This window comes from Meleagris gallopavo, chromosome 1, assembly GCF_905368555.1.
Source record: "Meleagris gallopavo chromosome 1, MGAL_WU_HG_1.1, whole genome shotgun sequence".
NCBI lineage: Eukaryota > Metazoa > Chordata > Aves > Galliformes > Phasianidae > Meleagris > Meleagris gallopavo.
Window position 1 is genome coordinate 20099334 of NC_139404.1, and position 22850 is coordinate 20122183.

Here is a 22850-nt window from a genome sequence, read left to right on the forward strand (position 1 = left end):
AAGATGAAAAGCAAAGAAATAAATCTGCCTACTACTCTCCCGTAGGTAGGTGACTTTCATTTTTACAACTTGTAGACATGGAATCCTTTTGATCATATTAGCTCAATTTAAATGATTCTGAGAATTACAAATGAGATTTACTTTGATTTGTGGTGATAGTGCCAGCACATGCCTGGCAATTACACTCCCATTTCCCTACTGTATTTATACCTGTTTGTTTTCCAGATGTGAATGGTATCTTCATCCTTGATGTCATGTTTTTCTGCTTGTTCATCAAGAAAGTCAAAGAAGTATTTCACAGCTGGTGGCACTACATGGTTTGAGTTGAGCACACTATGAAAGAAGTCATCTACAAACTGCTGAAGTGTTCCCTAAAAGTGAATAAAAAAAAATTTTGCATTACAGGCCTCGGCGCCATCCTTTAATGCAGTTGCAGTTACTGAAGGCCCTCAATTCTGAGCGCTGATGCTGTCCAATGACAAAAACTCCTTAATGCAATGAACTTGCAAACAGCTCAAACAGTAAAGACCTTCTAGAGAACAATTTTATGCTGTAGTCTAAAGGCTGATTTAATCAGCTATTGTTTGGTTAACACAGAAAGCTGTGCTTTCTGCCTGACAGAAATACAGCAGAACCCAGTAGCTAAGTATACAAAAGATACACAGTTCAAGGTCATTGTACACGTAAAAATAGTTAGCAATTTTCTAATTGTTTTGCAGCTTCCCACCTCCATTTTCTCAGACTCCAGAGCATCATGTACCAGTAAAACAATTTTAGATACAGACTGGGAAGAAAAAGTACCATTTGTCTTGCTATGAAAAGCACTCGTGTCTCATCAGATGTCCAGTTTTACAAGCTCTACCAAGTGTGAGGGGTGAAGCATCCCTAGGGGGCTGCACTACTGACTGGATCCTTGCACCTGCCTGGACCTTACAGACTATCACTTCTGAGACTGTCCCTGTGTTTTAGAGAAGACCTTGTTGAGGCCACATGTAGTATCTCCTCAGTCAGCCAGTTGGCCCTAGAGACATGGAAGAAGGGTTGCATCCTCTCTTTCTTCATCACTCCAGCTGCCACACCCAGGGCAGGGCAGGGATGGGAAAAGGGAGTGATGATCTCTAAAGCCTCATGCTGGCCATGTAGGCAGGGAAGACACATCAACAGTTCTGGAGCTGCAAGAGTACCTGTGATCCCAACCACTCACCATCTCTGTGGGAGTCAGTAAAACTCCAGACTGACAACAATCTACAAAACTGGCTGTTGAGAATAGAAAAGGGGTGGCCGCAAAGTGTATGTTAACAAACAGAGGGATACATGCATTTTGCTAGCCCCAAGTCACTATCATCCATAACATCCATAGACTTTCCATCATGTTCACTTTGCCACTTGGCCTTAGTTGGAGTCAGGTTGCTCCCATTTTCACAAAGAATTGGGTGTAGCAGTCATTAAATACATTATCCCAAGTTCCTTCGGTAGGGAGGAATGCTTAGTTCAATTATCTTGGTTGTGATTCATTCTGTAATATAAGCACTAAAAACAGTCTAAAAGGACTATCACTATTTGAAAAGTTTTTTACTATTTTTTCTAGATTAAACTGCAGCACTGGAAACAAAAAAGAACAGGGAAACAAATGGCTCTGGAGCAGTACATAAAGCATTTTGTTCAAAATAAAATCCAGCAGAATATTGTCTAAACAGGTGGCATAGAAGAGAACATCCATCTTTGTCTTGCAAGAAAAATTCTCATTTAACTAACTCAGAATTATAGTTCTCAGCTTTCTCATGGACTTAAAATTTTTCCCAGTAACATTCTTGAGGGCATATTAATCACCTGAAGCTCTGAACACAGCCTGTATGTACATGACATGGATATTGAAAATTTCAGCTGAAAGCATGACTAATACTTGCATCACTTTCTTCAGCAGTACATCAAAATCTCTAGAAGCACTGTGTAGCAGTGCAACATCTGACCCTTACCTTCACAGAGAGAAGTCTTGTCAGGTAGATTTCTGTAATAGCTTTGGTTCTCTCTTTTTCTTTCACACTGCCTCTCTTCGATTTGCTTTCATCAATTTCATCTACTGGCCGGACGAGGTGCCAGACCTTATTTTCATCTTCCAGAAGCGCATGCCCTAGAAACAGTAATTGCAATAATTACAAGAAAATCTCCCTCAGAAGTAATATTGAAAATGGTCATGCACATCAGTAATTATAAGATCCTTGCAGTCTATCCTTGGCTTATCTTTCTTTTTGTCAAGAGGATCCAGTGTACTTGGTTCCCCTCTAACAGTCCAAGTACTAAATTTTCAGTAATACATAACTGAAAGAGTAACACTGAAGTAGGAGGGCATGACCTTTAGCAGACAGAAGTAACAACTGCAGGCAGCAAATTCAAAATTCATTAGAATAAGATTTTTTTAAATGTTTCCCACATCAAGTCTGCTGCCATATATCAGAAACAGGAATAAGCACCTGGATGTTTATGACATACCCATGGCTTGGCCATGCATATGGACCTTAAGCACAGTTCAATTACCAACAATATGTGAATACTCAGATAACCTCCTTCTGCTTGAGAATCTTTTGTTAAGAGTGAGATACAATACCAACTGCGAGTTTAAACTTGCAATTAATAGTCCTTGAAAAAGATTCAGCATCACAAACTTAGCTTCAAATCTCCTGTTTTTACTTGTCCTTCCTTTAAATCCTGAACTTTGAGTTAATATTTCTGCATGGTATAGAACCAAAAATCAATGGTGCTTTTCCAGTGGAGGTTACTGAATCTGCATTTTAAATCATTGGTGTCTTAGAAATGTGAAAGTTATTCTTCCTGTAAAAATAGTGATTCAGCTCTGTTACACAAACTATTTTGTAATACTGCCAAGTTTTATGCTTTAATATATGTGTATAATGTAAATGAATTACAGTCACAGCAGAAAATATCAGTTTCTAATTGCATGATTTTTGTCCTTTCAAACTGTTGGCAATAATAGTTTTTAACTAAGTTCTGCAACAACTACATCAAATTTATCAGATGAATCTTAAATGAATGTTAAATATTTTATATCAGAGAGAAAATGAGATTAATATGTAATCTGGCAAAGCCGATGTTTCTACGTGAATCCTAGCATCTATTTTATATATTCTCATGAAAAGTATTAGCTATGCAGCCTTCTTGTGCCTTTACTTCTTTATGACCAGATGGATCTTTTAGCCAAGTGAAAATTGGACAGTTAATACTGTTGTCCTTTGGAAGTTCTTCATTTCAGCTGGAAGTTCACATGCATGAAATAAGAAAGCAGAAAAAGCTCTCATTTTATTTTGAAGTAGTTGAGTAGTTGTGAGTTCACAATTGATACCACTCACAGTAATTGTTTGTCAGTGCAGTAATATCTGTTGATGGGCCTGAAGTTTGGCTTCTCTTTTGCAGTGCCTGTTATTTACTCTTGTAAAGAAATAGATGAAATCACACACAGAAGAACTATGTTGGTTGCTACACTTCTACTTCCCCCTCTGATTCAAAGGAATACATCCTCTTTGCTCTCATAATGGTGCATAGCCTGATTTTGCTTTGGAATGAAGAGAACACACAAAAGGGGATTCCACTGAGATTTCTTGCCCTTGCATATGGCTTAATCCAGCATGTGTTTGTTCAGCAACAACAGAATCAGCTACTAGAGAAGTAGTAGTTATTTCACAGGAAAGTAGGGCTTAAAGAGAACACAGCTCAACCGGATGAACTTCTGCAATGCAAAAATCCCACTTCATTGCTAAAAATAGCAGCCAGAAAGAGGAAGAGAAATGCAAAACAGGGGCAATGAGACATATTAGCAGTATGGTTGCTAAGAGGAGATCACACTTTTGGGAGATAACACTTTCCCTACTGGAAAGCTAGGAGGTGAAGAAAGTGAAACACAGGGGGGAACACTGTCTTTTTTGGTTGTAGCAGCCTTGTGATGCAACAAACCATAAGTGGGGAGAGGACTGTGCCCACAGGGTCAACTGCCTTCCCCCCTGAAGACTTCTTCTTGGCCCTTGTGAATTCTTTGGCCAGTACAGAATGGAATGAATCTGATGGAGAGCTGGTAGAGGCAAGCGAGCCACTGACCGCCAGCACAGCCTCCCCCCACTGCACGACTCACAGTGAGCTCGCCCCAACCTCTCCTGGGAATGCAACACTTCAAGGAAGGGCTGGCCTACACACATCTGCTCATCAGCATTTCTGATCTGCAGCCCTCTGGCTATTCTAAAGCAGAATAACTGAAAAAAAAAAAATCTAAAACACCCAACCACCAAAAAACACAAAACAGCCCCCACAGTAAATTTTCAACAGAACATTCTGTTTTGGCTTATAGCTCTGTATAGAAATTCTAGCACAAAATCATCAGAACCATTGTCCATCTTAATACAAATTAGTAATTGCATTTATTATCTCCAGAAGCAAAGAATTCTGCATTCAATTTGTCAGAACCACCAGCTTCCAGTGTCTTCCTGCTAGAAGCTGTGAATCAAAAGCAGCATGGAAGCAATGCCAGGTTTGAGAGCAACATCTCTGAACATGGTTTTACATTTTCGTTCTGTGCAAAGCCTCTTGCTTTGGCAGACAGTCAATGGCTTCAGCTGACATTGCTCAATGCAAAAGGTGCAAGTTAATGAGACTGGATAAAAGGAAAACCACATCGTCACAAGGCTTATTCATAGAGCAGGGATAGGATTTCTATTTATTCCAACCTCGTAAATCCCTGACTGTGTCATATAAATGTGTGTGTGGGAGGGCAAGCCTCTGATCCTCTCCTCTGCGTTTTATACACTTAGCATCTCACAAGTCACTGTCACTGTCAGCGTCTCTCCCTTTGCACTAGTTCTATAATGAGAGAACAAGTTGGCACCAGCTAGCTCTGAAGACCCTTAGGGACTAAAGAAAATGGGCTAGCCTGGCATGAAATGCTATCTTCCCAAATTTGTACATCACCACTGCACGAGACAGGGTGCGGAGAAGAAACAAGGTGGAAGCTGTCTTCATTCCATGCTTTGGGATCTGAGCTGTCTCTACATATTTTTTCTCTCATGTATGAGAGCCCTTATGTGACAGCATTGTCCCCAGAAGCCTGCTTCTCCTTTACAATTTAGAACAGCTAAGGAGTACACCCTGGAATGCTGATCGTGTGTGTACAAAGAGCTTCACAGTACTGAATCATAGCTGAAGACATAATTGCAGAGAAAGAGAAAAGAAGAAGGGGGGAAGGGTGGAAAGAAGGAAGGGAGGAAGGAAAAGAAAAACTCTTGGTCTGGTCCTTAGCTGTTTGCCATAAAGATGTGGGGAGGATGGAAGACTGGGAACCCAGAGTTGGAGACTGAACACATCTCAGCATTAAGAAAGCAAAGCAAGCTGAGCACACACTGTCTCCACTCACTAGTCTACTCCACTTCTTCAGAGTGGAGGTGATTACTGCCTCAGCAGTTACCTCAGCAATCAGTGCAACTAATCTGAAGAGGGACTAGGATTGTTCTCCTTGGCTTGCTGCACTTCATCACCCTTTGCATGAAACTGAATGTTTCATAGAGTGAATACCAGCAGAGGTATTGGACGAACATTCAAGGATGCTGGATAAAGTCTCAACAGGAAGTATCCAGGAGGAAAGAGTAAAAGGTAAGTGGCAAGTAATTCTGCCTGTTCTGCTCTCTTGGTCAACACTGAACACGAATGAAATGGAAGTTGGCACACTTTTGTTAAATAGTAATAATACACGTTGAGCTATCAATGAGAGTCATCTTGAAAAACGTATGTTCCTGGTATATTATTTCCAATCTGTCTGATTGCCAAACTGTTGGAAGCCACGAAATCTAAGATCACTACATTTGTGTAAAGGAATGAAACTGCTAGGTGAAGCAATGGCTTTTAAAATCAGTGCTAGACTGAAAAGCATATCAAATAGTTTCATGGAAGGAATAATGATCTCAACAATTATCAGTCTATACATCTAACACTCGTGTACAGTAACTGAATATAAGGATAAAAATAAGAGAAACAGAACATCTGAAATTTAAAAGAATCACATGACAAAGAATATTAACTCACAAGTAAATACTTCCATTAATATCACTGCGCATTTTAGGCTAGAGTGGATGTTGTCTGTCAAGAAGTTTAGAAATGAAGGAAATTGGTCTATAGAGCATACCCACACAGGAAGGTAAAAGCTTTAGAAGACGGGTTCCAAGCTACCACGTCATCTCTTACACAGAGAAGTCCAACATACTGTATCAGGCAGCAGCATTAGAATTAACTTTATGTAACATACATTATTGCATATGTAACTGCATAAATAACATGAAAGAGAGGAAAATTTAAAAGGTAAGTCCTGACAGTAGCTGGCAATGGACTGCAACCCTTGAAACAAAGGAATGATAGAAATTTTAAGAGATAGTATGTAGGAATTAACAAAATCAGCCAACACATTCTGGAAAAACCAAATGAACGTAGCTGGTGAAATATCTCTTGCCATGGTAGAGAGACACAAACTATGAATGTACAGAGAGTAGTCTGCAAGGCAGTGCAGTTGTAAGAAATGCAATACAGAAATTACATCAGATCTGTTCTATCATGGAGCAGAGGAGCTGGTCTCTCCTGTGGTTCATCTATAAAGGTGCATTCAATTCTCAGTTCAGTAAGTGGAAGAAATTTTGAAAGTATGAAGAAAGGAGAATCTTTTTCTTAAAAAATTGAAACATTTTGGCTGCAGATATAATGGCATTAAGAAACAAAATGGAAATGTTTGCTAAGAGCACTTTCTATTAAGCTGGGATATAGTCTTACCTAATTATAATTAAAACTCCATTATTTCAGGCTTTCATAACTAGGATGAAGGAAACCACTGCAAGTGTACAGAAAGTAGCACAAAACAAATAAGCCCTATATAGGCTGGTAGGGAATATAAGGCAGTGGAAACAAGGATGTGCCACCTGGGAAGAATACAGGGATGCTGTTCAAACATGCAGAGATGGGATCAGGAAAGCCAACGCACAAATGGAACTGAACTTGGATGTTAAAACAACAAGAAGGGTTCAATAGGTACATTGGCCAGAAGAGACAGGCCAAAGAGAGCGTACCATATCAGGTAAACAAGAACTGGATACAACAGATATGGAGAAGGTTGAGGTTGATGGAGAAGGTTGAACTCTATGAGCTCTTCCCCTCAGTCTTCACTGGCAGCCAGGATTCTCCTATTTCTCACATCCCTGAATCTCACATTCTTGAACCTGTTGGCGGGAACTAGGGGAGTAAATTCCTCCCCACTGTGAGGACAGAGTAAGTCTGACACTGCCTAATGAGACTGAACATGTGCAAGTCCATGGGGCTGGATGACATGCATTTCAGGGTCTAGAGGGATCTGGCTGATGTGGTTGCCAAGCCACTCTCCATCATATTTGAAAAGTCATACCTGTCAAGTGAAGCCCCTAGTGACTGGAAAAGAGGGAAACATCACTCCTATTTACAAGAAAGGGAAGATGGAGGAACTACAGGCCAGTGAGTCTCACCTCTGTGCCTGGGAAGATCATTCAACAGATCCTCCTAGAAGACATGTTAAGGCATATGTGGGATGAGCAGGTGATCTGAAACAGTCAGCATGGCTTCACCAAGACTTGTTCAGTCTGAAGAAGAGAAGGCTGCAGGGAGACCTCATTACAGTCATTCAATATTCAAAGGGAGATCATAAACAGGAGGGAAATGAACTTCTTACACTGGTAGATAGTGATAGGACAAGGGGGGGGAATGTTTTTAAACTAAAAGAGGGAAGATTTAGATTAGATATTGGGGAAAGTTTTTCACTGAGGGGGTGATGAGATGCTGAAACAGGATGCCCAGAGGTTTGTGGACACTCTCTCCCTGGAAGTGTTCTAGGCCAGTTTGGAGGGCCCCCTGGGCAATGTGATCTAGTACTTGATGTAGCAGTTGGCAAGCCTGCCTGTGGTGGTGGGGTTGAAACTTAGTAATTCTTGAGATCCTTTCCAACTCAAGCTATTCTATGATTCTACAATCTTGCTCCATATACACTCAATAGACACTACCAAGATCACCATCACCATCTCTGTGTAAGTTTGGCTTCCAAACATTTTGGGAGGTAGAGAAGCCCCAAAATACTTACTTTCCCCTGGGACATCTTGCTGACTATCCTCTGGCTGCTGGGAAATTCCCATTTTTGATAAGATGAGTGTGGCACCATCTCGGACCTTTGAAGATACAAACATAGGGTTGTTATGCAAAAGAATAAAACAAGGCTGAACTTTTTTCTTAACAGATAAACTGTGGTTTCTGTAATCTTTTGTTAGAAATCTGGACCTGATTTCTATCAAAAGAAATCTGATAAATGCTGCCCTACAAAGGCTTATTGGGCAACTGGATCTGTCATTCAGAGCAGACTGCCCTCCATTTTGTTGCATAATAGATTGCATCAACACATCCTCAGATTAATCAAAATACTAGAAGCACATCCAAGACATCAGTAGTTCATCTGTCCAGTGTGAAGGCCCTTTGTGCAAAAATAGATTTTATTGTGAAGAATCACACCTGTATCTTTTCTGAGAGAAAACTAACTTCTAGCTTTCCTAAAAAGGATACCTGTTGTTACAAGAGGACAAATAAAATACAAAGAAAGATAAGTGGATTGCAAGTGTTAGTGTGCCCAGCACAAAACCTAACAGACTGTACAGAACACCAACATCTGCTCTCTTGACTAGGCTGTTGAACAAGACAGATCAACCCAAAATCTATTTATCAGCAGAGCAAGAATAAGGATAATTCTCAAGGGTAGGAAGTTGTAAAGGAAATAAAAGAAAATATGAATACAAGACCCAGCAAAGGCACAGGGATCTTTGGAATGTTGAAAGGAGAATTTAGGCAATATGTCTAGACCTAGCCTTTCATGCTCTCAGGTTTTTACAGTCTAGACCCAGAGGTAGTTTTTCTTTTTATTCTTTACACAGAACAGAAGTTCCTCTACAAACAAATAAAGATTTTATTTATTACTAGAGAACAATTAACAGATGTGAACAACTGCTCTGAAACACCTCCTTACATTATAATGCATCAGTGTGTTGATACGTTTCCATCTGCCATCTCTTTGGGACGTTAAATCCAAGTCTGAGAGGATCTGTGCAGTAGAACCTGGACGCCACTCTAAGGTGTAATTAAAATGAGAAAAAAACAAACTGTTTTAACCACATGCAAATACAACTACTCCAAGAATGTTTAAATTTAGAGAACCTCTGACGCATTGTGGAATATTAAAAGAGGTAATTTGACATGTCATGATGTGCATTATTTCTTGGTTTCTAGTTTGGCCTTTATTAGAGAAGTTTGCACAATTTATTCCCAACCATGCACATAATTTCTGATTATTTTCCATGGAAAGTCAGAGAATCACAGAATGCCAGGGAGTGGAAGGGACCTGGAAAGATCATCTAGTCCAGTCCGCCTACCAGAGCAGTAACACCTAGATTAGGTCAAATTCCTTTGCGTAGAATACTACTAATATATATAATAAGAACCACTGTCAGTCCAAAATAGAGGAGTAAGACTTTCTGTGGATCAGAAAAACCATTCTTAGTTAATTTACCAGTATCTTCTCAAGAGTAAAAATTACATCCTCTACTTTCAAATTAAGGCAGTAATGAGGATATTGCAAAACTTCTTAAATAGATCTTCTACTATGAGATTACTAAGCCTTTTAGGTCAGACTTTTTTTTTTCAGAAGAGAACAGCAATTCTGAAAGCCTTCGAAGATGATGATTTTCATAGGTTGGGTGGCTCATCATCTTTTAAAAGTGAAATTCCTCTAAGTTATAATTTTTTTGAACAATCATAAGATCAAAATTGGTACCAGTTTCTGAAACTGCATCATTACTTTTCCATCAGCTAATTGTCCATGCTGTCATTATCACATTAATTAGTACCTGCGATACTGTCAGACGTGAATACATTTGTGCTAACAGTCATTAACAGGCTCTTTACACACTAATGACAGTAGACAAAAACTTTAAGAATCATGAAAAAGAACTCTATAAGAAAGCATTAATTTTAAATGCATATTAAGATTGTGGTGAAATGTGGTATATTTGCATCCAGCTAAACATAAATTCAACTTTTTCTTCGTGTTGCTTTTGTAGGAATTTTTGGCAATGTGGAAAAGTCAAAATCACAAAGCACGTTTCATCAACTCTATATAGGATCACAAGCAGCAACCTACCAAGAGCTACACTGTCAGCTTTTGGCCACTGAGAACACGGCAGATTTCGATAGACTTGGTCTATTATCTTTTCCTTTACTTGTGATATGGTATCACAGTTCAGCACTTTCACAGGTGTAGAATCAGTTCCTCCATCTTGTACATACACATTTACTGTCTGTGAAAGAAAGAATGTATACAGTTACTACGACAAATCAGTGCTTAAATTACCTGTAAATCTGGTTTACTAGATAGTTTAAATGCAAGCAAAATTTAAATAAAATAAAAAATTTAAATAAATAAAAATTTCATTGTTCAATGATTACTGCACAATAATACATATTTGCAATGAGACTATAGATTATTTCAGAGATCCTTCACTATTATGCAGTCAGCAGCTCTTTTAAAACTTCTTCCCACTATGATAAAATAAAAAAGCTGCAGAATAGATTTGCTTATGTGCAATATGATACCATTATCAAATCCTGGGAAATTATTTATTTTTTAAATAAAGGAGAGGCACAAGAACAAAGCAGCTGGAGCACTGGCTAGCTACAGGCTTCTCTTGTGGCCTGATAACTTAGGACACAAGAAGCACAAGTAACACAGTGTCTAAACTTAATGTGTTACCACCACCTGAACTGCACTTTTTTGAACTCCTAGAATACAGCACACTTTTGTCCTCCTTTACGCTGTCTTCATAGATCGGGTTTTACCTCTCAAGCTGAGCAGGCTAAGCCAGTACATATGTGATCTAACATGCTCAGATGATGAGTAGTGATTTGTCCATTCCCATAACTTTATCTCCTGTGACCAGCTGCTCACTAGACATATATAAATACACAGACACATATATCTGTATATATAAAAGCCATATACAACAGCTCTGATGTTCCAAGACTTTATTTATTGCTCACTATTGTCACAATAACCATAATAGCTCCAGGAAGTATACCTAAGTAGTTTATAATAGTTCTAAAATATTACTGTTTTCTGATAGCACTGACATGTTTTTTTTTTATGTTAAAGCGAATCTCTTGAAAGCCTGTAATTTGTTAAATCTAGGGGCATTTTTTTAGAAGTATCTTCATTATACACGTCAGTTTCAACACAGATAGAAGTAAATGAGAAAATGATGGCCAGTAAACCTCCGTGGGAGGAAAAAATACCCAAAACAAACAGACGTTGTAGCAAACCTCTTTCTTTCAGTATCCAAATCAGTACAACACCACGTCTTTGTGGAGCTTTTGCTGGTCAGGAAGCTTTGGAGGCCAGGCATGTCACAAGACCAGCCAGCGATCCTACGCATCTCATCTGGTCCTGCCAACCATGACACCTGAATTTATCACCACGAGCCTCAGAAATGAACTTGCATGGTTGGTATTTTTATTGCGCGAAGAAAAACTATGCCATACGGCAGTGAAATTAAACATGATTGCACTGTCCCTTGGCAGAACTCTCAAACTAATCATGAGATTTCACCTTCCTTTTCCTATTAGCTTTATGGTAATTAGACATGATTTGCTGCTGGTTCAGTATGCAGCATGTCAGTGTAACCAGTGATGCAAAACAGACTCAGCTTTTAAATAAGAACAATCAGAGCGCAGACAACTGCTCCGTACCGTACTCTCCCACCACATCTCACTTTCCAGCAGAAGTGAACTAATTAACTCATGCTTTAACTGACCTCGGTGGATGAGTGCTCCCTAACTGTTCTCTGTTACCACAACATTGTCATTATCATGCCGAAGGTTCCCAATCATTTAAAGCAGTGCTTCATAGTCTTTTATCACACATATATCTGTATATATCTCATTATCTTACACGCGCACACACACATACAAGAGAATTGTTCTATGTGAAATTTGTGAATCTGGACCAAATACTGCTACTATACAATGTCGTAGTGTTTAACATCTAAATATGCTTGTTCTGCCCACATCTGATTACATACACAAATTTTCTGCTGTTGCACTGCATTAATCTAGCTTAATTATAGGCATCAGATTTTTATGAAAAGAAACTGACTGAATAACAAATTGCTGCTATGAAGTCTTGCATGATGCACAGTGCAAATACATTTTCTTCACCATACACAAGAGAAAATGGAAACAGTGGAAACAGCACCGTCACTTAGTGCAGTTCTCTGAGTGATACTTTCAGCTCAGATATTAACACAAAAACACAGCTAATTCCCAACATAGCAACTGAACTTAAAATATTCATTCTTGGTCAGCACTCCCTTTTCCTGCAGGCAGTCTGGGTAATAGTCGAGTGACTCTGTGAGTGAAAGTCCTACGGCAATCTCCTCACATCAGCCCTCCCATCAGCATCCCTTCAGAATACGCAAACAGAGTTAATAAAGCTTTTGGTTAAGTTTCTCTTTTGACCCTGCAGATATGTCACTGCGTCTTTCTCAGTTGGAGACAACCACAAATGACTGCTAACATGTCAATAAAAGAGGAATCGGAGATGAAAAAAATTTTTCTGACAAGAAGAAATCAAAAGCGAGAGAAACAACCTGAAGTTCAAGCGCAATGTTAGTGAAAGAATTTAACAAAAATCAATCACAAGTTAATTTAGATGGAAAAAGGGAAGGAGGTAAATACCACAGCCACTCTTCAGGCAGACCTTGAAAAATATGGAAGGGATTTACCGAAGTGAATTCCATAGTGGTAGGACTGGTATATTTAACGCTTAGAAAATAGATTATAACTCTACTCTCCTGCTTGGAGACTTGCAGACCATCTACAGCATTGCCCCTGACCAGAATTTCTGTGCAGATCATAGTAGTTCAGAAAGTATGTACAGCCTTAACACTACACATCTTCATTATAATAGGAAAGTACTTTTATAACATATTAACCATGCTCTGCTTACCAATTGTGTGTACTCTACATCATCTCCTAGTAAGCCTGTGTCATTCAGTGTATACTTGGCTTTCTTCAGTACAGCATCCACTGGACCTTTTTCTACCTGGTGTTTGATGGCTTTGAACAATTTGTAAAGAGGCTCCCCAGCATTGTCCTGTTAAAAGGAAATAAAGCAAAATAAACAAAAATGAAAGATATACTCAATGCAGCATGTTTAAGTATTATTGATGAAAAAACCCCAAAGGCAACAGATTTCAGCTCTTACCTTGAGGTACTGATATAAACAAATAGACATCCAGTTAGACAACATTCTCTCAACAACTGTTTCAGATCTAAAAAAAAAAATACAATGCCAAGTAAGTTAACGGCACTTAATGACAAAGTTCCAAAGAAAAATGTTGCTTGAAATATAATATTTTTTACATGCTTAACTGCAGGCACTCTCCTAATGCAATGATTTCCCTACAGAGTCTTGAGAGCATGTACTTGCTTTATGATAAGTGCTTTGTATTGCTCATCATTCCCGAGTATCTTCAGCTCATTACTAAAAAGCACAGTCTTTATGCAAAATCTTAAACTGTGTCTATGCTGTAAGAAGAGCTAAAAAATTAACCCAGAAGTGAACATACTGCAAAAGCAACTCTACAAATTACAAAGCACGTGTGCACAGCAGGGCCTTCTGTAATGGATTTGAGATAACAGGAGGGTTAAAAACATTAGTGCAAGCCTTCATCGAATGCATAATGAAAGCTGATTATGTGTGCTCATTACGGAGATGACGTGTGGTATAAATGCTAGATAATTTGGAATAAAATCAGATTAAAAAGTAAATGAAATGTTCATTATTGTATTTTGAAGTAAGGTAGATGCTTCAGCAATCTTGATACCGATTCTATGTCACAGCAATTTGAATAAGGAAATCTGTTGCCAGCAGTCCAGCTTTTGCCTTCTGGCTATTTCTGGTGAAGTTGTCTTCCTAGTATGCTTGGCTGAGGGTGTTTCTGACTTCCACAGATAGCTGGTGTTTTAATACAGTCATGTTGCAAAAGAAGTACATTTTCAGGAAAACAGAGAGCAAAAGAACAATATAACAATCATTCAAACCTTCTTAGCATCAGCTTTGGGTTTTTGGCCACCACGTACTGCTCCATCAGTTCTAAGAACAGCGTCCTCATGATGTCAGTGTAGTATTCTAGTTTTCCATGTAAAGCGACTGTCAGTAAAGATGCAAAATACACTTTAGCTCGAGCAGAGAACTCCCTTTGGTTTTCCAGCGTGTGAATAAACTGAAATAGAAAGCAAATGGAAAAGCAAGTCAGTTGACATTTTTGTGAAGAACCTCAACACTTGTCTGTATTAAGAAGATGACAGTAACCTAAACAGTAATCTAAACACAACATGGAAAAGTTTTCAGAAGTCTGAAAAAAACTACTTGTAAGAATATGTTCCCTATCATTTGGTTTTAGATACACCTGCTAATCCAAGGAATGCTGATATATTTTAACTGAAGCCTTATGCAAAAAGGATGCTTTAATAAGAAAGGAAGGAAGGAAGGAAGGAAGGAAGGAAGGAAGGAAGGAAGGAAGGAAGGAAGGAAGGAAGGAAGGAAGGAAGGAAGGAAGGAAGGAAGGAAGGAAGGAAGGAAGGAAGGAAGGAAGAAATGAGGGAGGGAGGGAGGGAGGGAGGGAGGTAGGTAGGAAGGAAGGAAGAGAAGGAAGAAAGAAAGAAGAAGAAAGAAAGAAAGAAAGAAAGAAAGAAAGAAAGAAAGAAAGAAAGAAAGAAAGAAAGAAAGAAAGAAAGAAAGAAAGAAAGAAAGAAAGAAAGAAGAAAGGAAGAAAGGAAGAAAAGAAGAAAGGAAGAAAGGAGGAAAGAAAGGAAGAAAGGAAGAAAGGAAGAAAGAAAGAAAGAAAGAAAGAAGAAAGGAAGAAAGAAAGGAAGAAGAAGAAGAGAAGAAGGAAAGAAGAAGAAAGAAGGAAGAAGAAAGAAAGAAAGAAAGAAAGAAGGAAAGAAAGAAAGAAAGAAAGAAAGAAAGAAGGAAGAAGGAAAGAAAGAAGGAAAGAAAGAAAGAAAGAAAGAAAGAAAGAAAGAAGAAGAAAGAAAGAAGGAAAGAAAGAAAGAAAGAAAGAAAGAAAGAAAGAAAGAAAGAAAGAAAGAAAGAAAGAAAGAAAAGAAAGAAAAAAAGAAAAATAATGTGTTCTGTGACAATTTTTTAAAAAAGGAAAATCAGCTCTCCTCATTCCCAAATTCCCAGTCCTTTCACATCATATTATAAAGCCACTAATCTAAGTAAGTGCACCTGGGAATGCACTCCGTTCTGCCAGAAACTATAATGTTACCATTAACTAGCTCAACACTGGAGTCTCATTAAAGAATAAGGAGTAGGTAGGAGCCTAAATCTATATTTAGGTGTCTGACAATCAGCTCAGTTTTTGAGAGTGAGCAATTAGATATCTTTTTGGAAGAGCTGAGTACTCATCAATCATTTTTATGAATAGGGCACTTGTTTCTGGAGGAGCCTATGTCTTGGACTGTCTGGGAGAGAAATCCAGCTGACAGCTTCCAGCAGGTAACTGGTAATCACAGCACCTTGCTGAACCAAGAGGGAATCACCATTCCCTTGGACATGTTTCTTGAAAAGATAAACATACACTAACATGTAACAGCAGCTTTTATGGCAGGTAATATCTGTTTTCCTGCAGCCACTGTAATGATGACTAAGGCTATGCTACATGCTATGGCTGGTTCTACAGAAATGCCTGTCTGTAACTCCAGGAAGTGTGGCTGTAGTGCCACAGATTTGGCTTTGGTTACTATGGAACCAGAACCTTAAGAAAATGGCTTATTTCTATGGACTTCATTTCACTTGTACTTGCAAACTTACTGTGCTGAATGCCAAAATATGCCAAGCTAAGAGACAAAGTGAATCTACTTCAATACTCACATTGATGAGAAATGATTTGCTATTGAGGAGGTTGGAGAACTGGTTCAGAGCCTGCTCCACAGTCAGCCGCCGAGCCTCTGGAATATCCAGCTTTCCTGTAATCATCACGTCCTTCTCCCCATCTTTGGAGGGCAAGAAGAAGACTCTGTCCGTGTAAGTTTTGTAGTCCAGTACTGGGATTCCAGCTTCATTTACATCATTTGTCTGATCCTCCATCTCTATCATTAGATCTAGAACACAGTTGAACAGTTGATTTAAAAAAAAACTGCATTTTTTTTTTTTTTTTTGGTAGCACAATCTCTTTGGGTACCACGCAACATAGAAGAAGTAACTCATCACTGAAAACTCTATCTCAACTCACATTTTCTCTTGTTATTTTTGCCAATTATCCTGTTAACTATGACCACAGCTAATCCTCTGGTGACATGCGCATCTGTCTCTAGCACAGATGGTTTCCTTGTTTACATCTATTGAAAGAGAGCCTTAATGGATGTCTGAGTGAGTTCATACATATGAACCTGGGGTTGTTGCAAAGAGCAAAAAAACAGACACAGCAATACTGTTTTTTCAGATTTTTCAAAGTATGTTCTACTTCCTCTGAATCCATGCAGTAATGAAAGTTATTTTTAAAAACACATAGCAATGCAGGAAAAGTACAGTTTAAAGCATAAAGAACACTAATTTAATTGAGAGGAAGGGAATGGCAGGAAGGAAGAAGGTTAAATGTCTTGCTGAAATTGATGGAGACATTTCTGTGGGACTCAGAAACTTTGAATTTCTTAAAAGGACAACAACTAGGGAATCATCTTTCGGAAGAGCTATTTTAGCTGAAGGATTTCCAATTACACAGTATTGTTGATTGACTAGAATACCATGTTAATTAATATAGTGACCTTGTGCCTGCAGTTTTATTGCTCATATGCATTCATTTACCCCTTTATTTTAGAGCAGTCAGCAAACCCTAAGAGAGAAAGCGTCTTGTGGTTTCCAGCTCTTTGGTATTTGCACTTCCTCCCTGGTGGCTCTTTCCTTGACTATTAGTGGTCCTAGTATTTTCGACTGTCTGTATTTCATGCTGCTGTCATTATGGCTTTACACTGTGGCTCCAGAACATGTTTTGACTTCAGTGTTTCACTTTACTGTCAGCAAAGGTGGATGCAGTTTGGAAACTGGATTGCTCCTTGCAGATGCTTTCTGTTTCCTCAGTGTTTGTGCTTAATGGAGCAGAGAGGAAACCTTCAACCCACCAAACACCAGGAGTCTGTAGCACCCTCCAGGGAAAATCAGCAAGAGAAAGGCGCCTTTTCCTTTCAGAAATGAGTATGAGGTTGCACTGAGGAGGCAGTGGGAGAGAGCGCTGTTAACCTTGATTAAATCTTTCACATTTCAAAATGCAGTTTGAAATTAAGCTTCTCTAGGAACAGTTTTTGATTCAAAGATTTGCTTTTGGGTTTGTCTAGGACATGGAAAGAGTTAGCATTCCAGAGAAAGAAAGTTGACAAAGGAAAGAACATTCTGTCTCCAACATTTCTGGAAAACAAGACTTGGAGAGGCTTCAAGTATGGCAGAAGTCACTGAGATACCCAAGCTCCTAACATTAATTTCAAACTCTAACCTCAAACTGATGTTTAATTCAATCCTTCTTGTTAGCTGTTGTCAACATGAAGTAATATACTTCTCTCTAGAATAAAACCTGTGGCTTTTTTAGTAGGGATTATTTCAACACGACCCAACAGCAAGTCTAATTAGCTAATGAGGTGACATTTCATGGTAATCATTTAGGCCAATATTTGCAATGTTTGCATTCAGATGCTTAATTTAAGCATTGCAATGAGTGGTTCAACATGTAGAAATGCTGAGCTACACACCTCCTGCTGTCCTCCCTGGGATGATGCTTCTACATTTATACAAAACTATTAGCTAGCTTCTCAAATCAAGCATAGGGTCTTGCCATGATACAACATAATATTTCTTTCCTGCATGCTTGCCAATTATCCCTTTGCAGACTAATTGCTGAAAATACATTTTGCAGGTCTGAAAATCATTTTTCATGTACATACTTGGCATATATTGCCATTGTGCTAAATACTAAGTGGACAGTTAGTCACTGCGAACCTCTCTTTCCTCTGTGTCAATCCACTCACATTAATAATGTACATGCATAAATAACTCCTATCTCAACTATTTTTATTTCGTAATAGAAAACTGTGCTTCCTTTAAAATAAAACTGTCCATTTCCTTTAAGAACCTCAACTCCATATTTTACTTATGATTTTTATATGTAATAGCAAAATGTTTGCTGTGTGTCAATACCTGTAATCAAAACTACCGAAATCTACTTTGAATTATTTGTTCTCAAGAGACAGTTTTAGCAAAATAGCATCACAGGTCTTCTGATTACTCAAGAGGACTCATAGCAGTGCAAATATCTGTCATACCTGTGAATTCCTTCTTGCACCGGTCTCTGACACTCTCCTCCAGGCCTTCAAGTTGAGATTTAATTTTTTCATACTCTCGTTCTGCTTGCTGGCTCTTCCGTCTTTATGGAATAGAAATAAGATTTACAAAAGTTACAAATTGTAAAAGGTACTAATTTGCAACAGGGAATGACTGGAGGACCGTTCTTGGCTTAGATTTCCTTTTGAACACTAGTGACAGATAAAGAAATAGAGAACAGCATCAGTAGCTCAAATTTAGTGCCAATCACCCTGGCACCACCACAGGCATGCTACTTGAAAGCGTGCTAGGGCAGAGATTTGAAATCCAATAAGCACTAAGCTACAAATATTTATACATACAAATCCTATATGTTCAGTGCAGAAGCTTAATCTGTATGTACCAAAGAAAGAGCACTTGCAACATGTTCTACACTAGCTATGAGGCATCCAGGGTATGCAACAAGAAGTGAACCAAGGAGGCTACAGGACATCTGCTCTGCTGATACACACCACTGGAATGAAATCCACCTACTCTTAAGGTCTGTGTATGAGGTCAGTGTATTACTAACCTCAAAATTATGCTAAGTAGGTCTCAAGTGAAGTACAGACATTGTTCTGGCCCTTTGTGAAGTGTGAACTTAATCATGAAATTTGCGTGTGGGTTACACTTATCTCAGCTTGAAAAACCAAAATAGCCAAATACACCCAAGCTTGGAGTTACAGTGCTGACTGAGGCAGCATAAGTGTGGATGGATATCTACGCAGAATAGGTTATATCCTTCAGGAGAGGCGTGTTAGCAGCCATTTCAAGAATGTTATGTGTGCCACACTGCAGCTGGGCACTAGGCAAACCTGGGACCAATTGTTGTGCTTACGTATAAAGGACAGACCATGCTGACTGACACCAGCTAATTTGGTGTGCGTGAGAGGAATAAACTGGTGCTTAAACATATTTCCAGCCTTAACTGCTTTTCTTAACTCTATAGCTCTTAAAATTTATAAAGATATTTTGTTGGTTGAGCTCAGAACAATCAGGTAATACCTTCTAAACTTCAGGACATAGGATAACAAAAAGACATAATTAAAGGAACTTCTTACCTGTAACAGATGATAGAAATGATGATGATTGCTATCATAGGAATAAGTACCAGTGGCAAAATAAGATTCAGTGGGATGTCACTCACACGTGTATCATATTCCACTCTTCCGAGGACCCATTCACGGAGTCCAAATTTCACCTAATTAGATAAGCACAGACATTTGCCTCAAGAACTGCAAATGGACAGTGGCTCACTTTTCAATTGCGCTCTAAATTCTTAGTAATTCTCACTAAGTGATTTTCTAGCTCTATTTGTCAAACTAAAGAAACATTTCTGGATACTTCATACAAAATTTAATTTATTCTATTATATAATTTTAATTTACTTTGCAGAGGAAGAGAAATTCCCAGCTTGCCTAGATAGAATTTTACAATCCCACGTAAAGAACGTACAGCTTGGCAGCTTGGGAACACTCTTTACATGTGAGATCTTCTAGACAGGAGGCAGAAACTGGAGGAAGAAAGAACTGCAAGGAGTTTGTTTACGGTATACATTATATTGAAAAGGTAACCTACAATGAATTCTGGAAGGTTATTGATCATATCTCTCTTCTGCCTTTTCTTTGGCTGTGGCTGTACTTCAGGCGGCTCACAATATAAGTCTGTTTCGGTCAGTGTTTTTATGTTGCAAGGCTCATCACCTACAAAAGCCTGGGCCTCGTCTATGGTCATAGCTTTGTTCAGGTTACTGCCCTAGACAGAAAATAAAAGCGTAAGTCATTAAGGCAAAGTCTTGGGATACGAGAAATCCCGAGTTGATAATTTCTATTTGGATCATTTTGAGCAGCAGATGTGAGTCATACTGTAGTGTACAGAAGAGCAGAGTGGAGGGGAATTATACAATTCCTTCTCCTTTTCTTCTTGATGCAAGAAGAAAAGTTCCCTCCAGTCCTTGAGAGCTCTCTGGGAGAAGAAATTTCCGAAGGCCAGACTCAAAAGTAGTGGAGTCCTGGGGAAACCCAAAGTATGGCAAAAGGCCTCTGAGAAGGGCAGGGGGAGGGAGAGACAATATTTATTATCTAGCAGGGGTAAGGCATTCTAGAATTTTAAATATTATACCAAACAGCCGTTCGTTAAAGGTTAAGGGTTTTTGAAAGAAAGGAGAAATCCCACACATCAAGGGATCAAGGACAAAGTGAGTAACCATAATCTCTTAATAAATTTACCTTTGCATTTATAAGTTTGTTGACTTGCTTTTTGATGCCATCTGTGAAATTTTCAAAGGTTGGGTCTGCAACATATGTAAATGAATGACTCTCATTTTTTACAACCAACTGATAATGATCCATTAGAATAATTGTGGTAATGTTATAGTTTTCTGGATCTTCCAATATTGGTAGTGAAGAAAAAACCACTGTGGTTTCATTAAGTCTCATAACATAGTTTCCAACAAACTACAAGAAACAGGAGAAGAACATGAACATATTAGAGTTTGATTGGTTCTTATACATAAATGTTGATAACTTTACACTTCAGAAATAAAAACACCAGAGTTGTATCCTCTTTATACAGCAAAAATAACACAGTTTGTGGCACTTGCTAAAAAGAAAAGAAAAAGTAATAATGATGGGAACAAATTGTTGATTCATTATGCTCTAGCAGCTGTCCCCAGAAAAAAAAACAGCTCACTTTCCATTGCCTCCAAATTCTGTGGCTCTGGACAATTAGGCTGATATCAGTAAACTGCTCTAAGATTAAGAGGTTTAGATGGGAAGTTTAATCCAGATCATCTTCTGAACCATGAAGTGTCTCAGGTTCTTTTTACTGATACTGTAGAATACCTTGCTGAAATTCAAGACAATTACAAAGTGAATTTCTGAATAAAATTTACTAATGTTACTAATTGATAACAACTCTATTGATCTGCTCCTCACCTCACTCTCAGTTACATAAATGTTCTTATCCTACAAACTCCTTCAGCCATTCAGTTACACAAACCACAGCCAACAACAGTAACACACACAGCCAACAGCACTAACATGAACCCTCAGAACTTCTCTATTAACACCTTAGTTTCTCACAGAAATCAAATGCCACTTGATAGCTTCTCTCCTAAATATTGATATTGCTACAGAAATGGAAGCAAAACAAAAGATCAAAAAAGATTACAAAGCCAGCTGGCTTTGGCATACTCTAAAAGTTGAACCACACATAAAACACTAGAAATACAGATTAGCAACTCTATTTTTGAAATTGAGCCACACTACAGTCTTAAATTGAAAAGCTAGCCTTAAGAAAAAGCCTTAAAACACATTCTTACTGGAATATTGTTTTTTAAGCTCTCAATCTTTGTATTAAATTGCAATCTTCATGAAAAGAGTGGGAAATTGAGACCTAGAGATAATGTCAGTTCTTAACATTACAAGCAAGACATTTGTTTTCTTTTTTAACTTTATTTATTGTTCATATCTTTTTTTAGGAACATGCTATAAGTGGAATATGCTTGCAGAAAGAAAGAGAAGATTTTTTTGTTGAGTACTGACTGTGCAAGCCAAGAATGCAGTACAGTAGGACTTTTAAGCAAATTGCTGAAGTTTGCAAGGAAGGAGAAAGACAAAGACAAATTACACCATTTTCAAGTTTTGAAATATATCCAGTTTACCATCCAAAGCTTAATTCTTATATCCTTACTCATTTTGAATGAAAATAATTTTAAAGCAGTAAATGTAAGTGAAGATGGCAGGAGTGGGCTTTTCTCAGACTGAGATCCAGACCAGACCCAGAAGCCTGTTCGAACGTTACTCCACCTCAAGCCCAATGAACTCAAGTGGGCAAAATCATGCATTTTTTTAAATAGATTATGTGTTATGCATCCAGTGTGATGCCTTGTGGGGGAAAAAGAAAATTACCGTTTTGGAGCTCAGTTTGCCTGCTTCTGGACGCTCTGCATGTACCATCAGTGAGAAACTCTGGATCAGTTCAAACCCAGTTCCAGTTACTGTAATATTTCTCCCTCCACTGAAAGACAAAATTAATAGAGAAGTCAAGTAATTGGCAAAATACTACAGCTATAGATTGCTTTATCCTACAGCACTACTACTTCCACTGAAAACAGTTATGTAATTGCTATATGTCATGTAGATATTCTACACAAAGAATTGCTGTTAATGCTATTGATGACAACATCATTTAAAAACAGCAATGTCAAAACTAATTTTAAAATAGCAGAATAGAAAAGTGCAAGTCATTTTGTCAGTAGCTTTTCACTGATGCCTATTTTTGTGTGCTTTACTTCAGCAATGTTTTTGTTCAAATCTGTCCATCTACCACACACTGA

At 38.4% G+C, this 22850-nt stretch overlaps 1 protein-coding gene across 4 annotated transcripts in view; it reads right to left on the reverse strand.

The window, feature by feature from the left end:
* Positions 1–22850, reverse strand: part of PLXNB2 (plexin B2) — a 249335-nt gene that overhangs the window by 9173 nt on the left and 217312 nt on the right. For all 4 annotated transcript variants that reach the window (XM_085218291.1, XM_085218311.1, XM_085218302.1 and 1 more), the window contains 14 exons: positions 22423–22531; positions 20740–20967; positions 20090–20266; positions 19573–19712; positions 18475–18575; positions 16037–16266; positions 14200–14381; positions 13361–13427; positions 13103–13249; positions 10244–10400; positions 9074–9174; positions 8144–8228; positions 1977–2131; positions 211–371 (listed from right to left, as the gene is read on the reverse strand). In XM_085218291.1, coding sequence (XP_085074417.1) covers positions 211–371; positions 1977–2131; positions 8144–8228; positions 9074–9174; positions 10244–10400; positions 13103–13249; positions 13361–13427; positions 14200–14381; positions 16037–16266; positions 18475–18575; positions 19573–19712; positions 20090–20266; positions 20740–20967; positions 22423–22531 — 2040 coding nt within the window. The remainder of the gene's footprint in view (positions 1–210; positions 372–1976; positions 2132–8143; positions 8229–9073; positions 9175–10243; positions 10401–13102; positions 13250–13360; positions 13428–14199; positions 14382–16036; positions 16267–18474; positions 18576–19572; positions 19713–20089; positions 20267–20739; positions 20968–22422; positions 22532–22850) is intronic.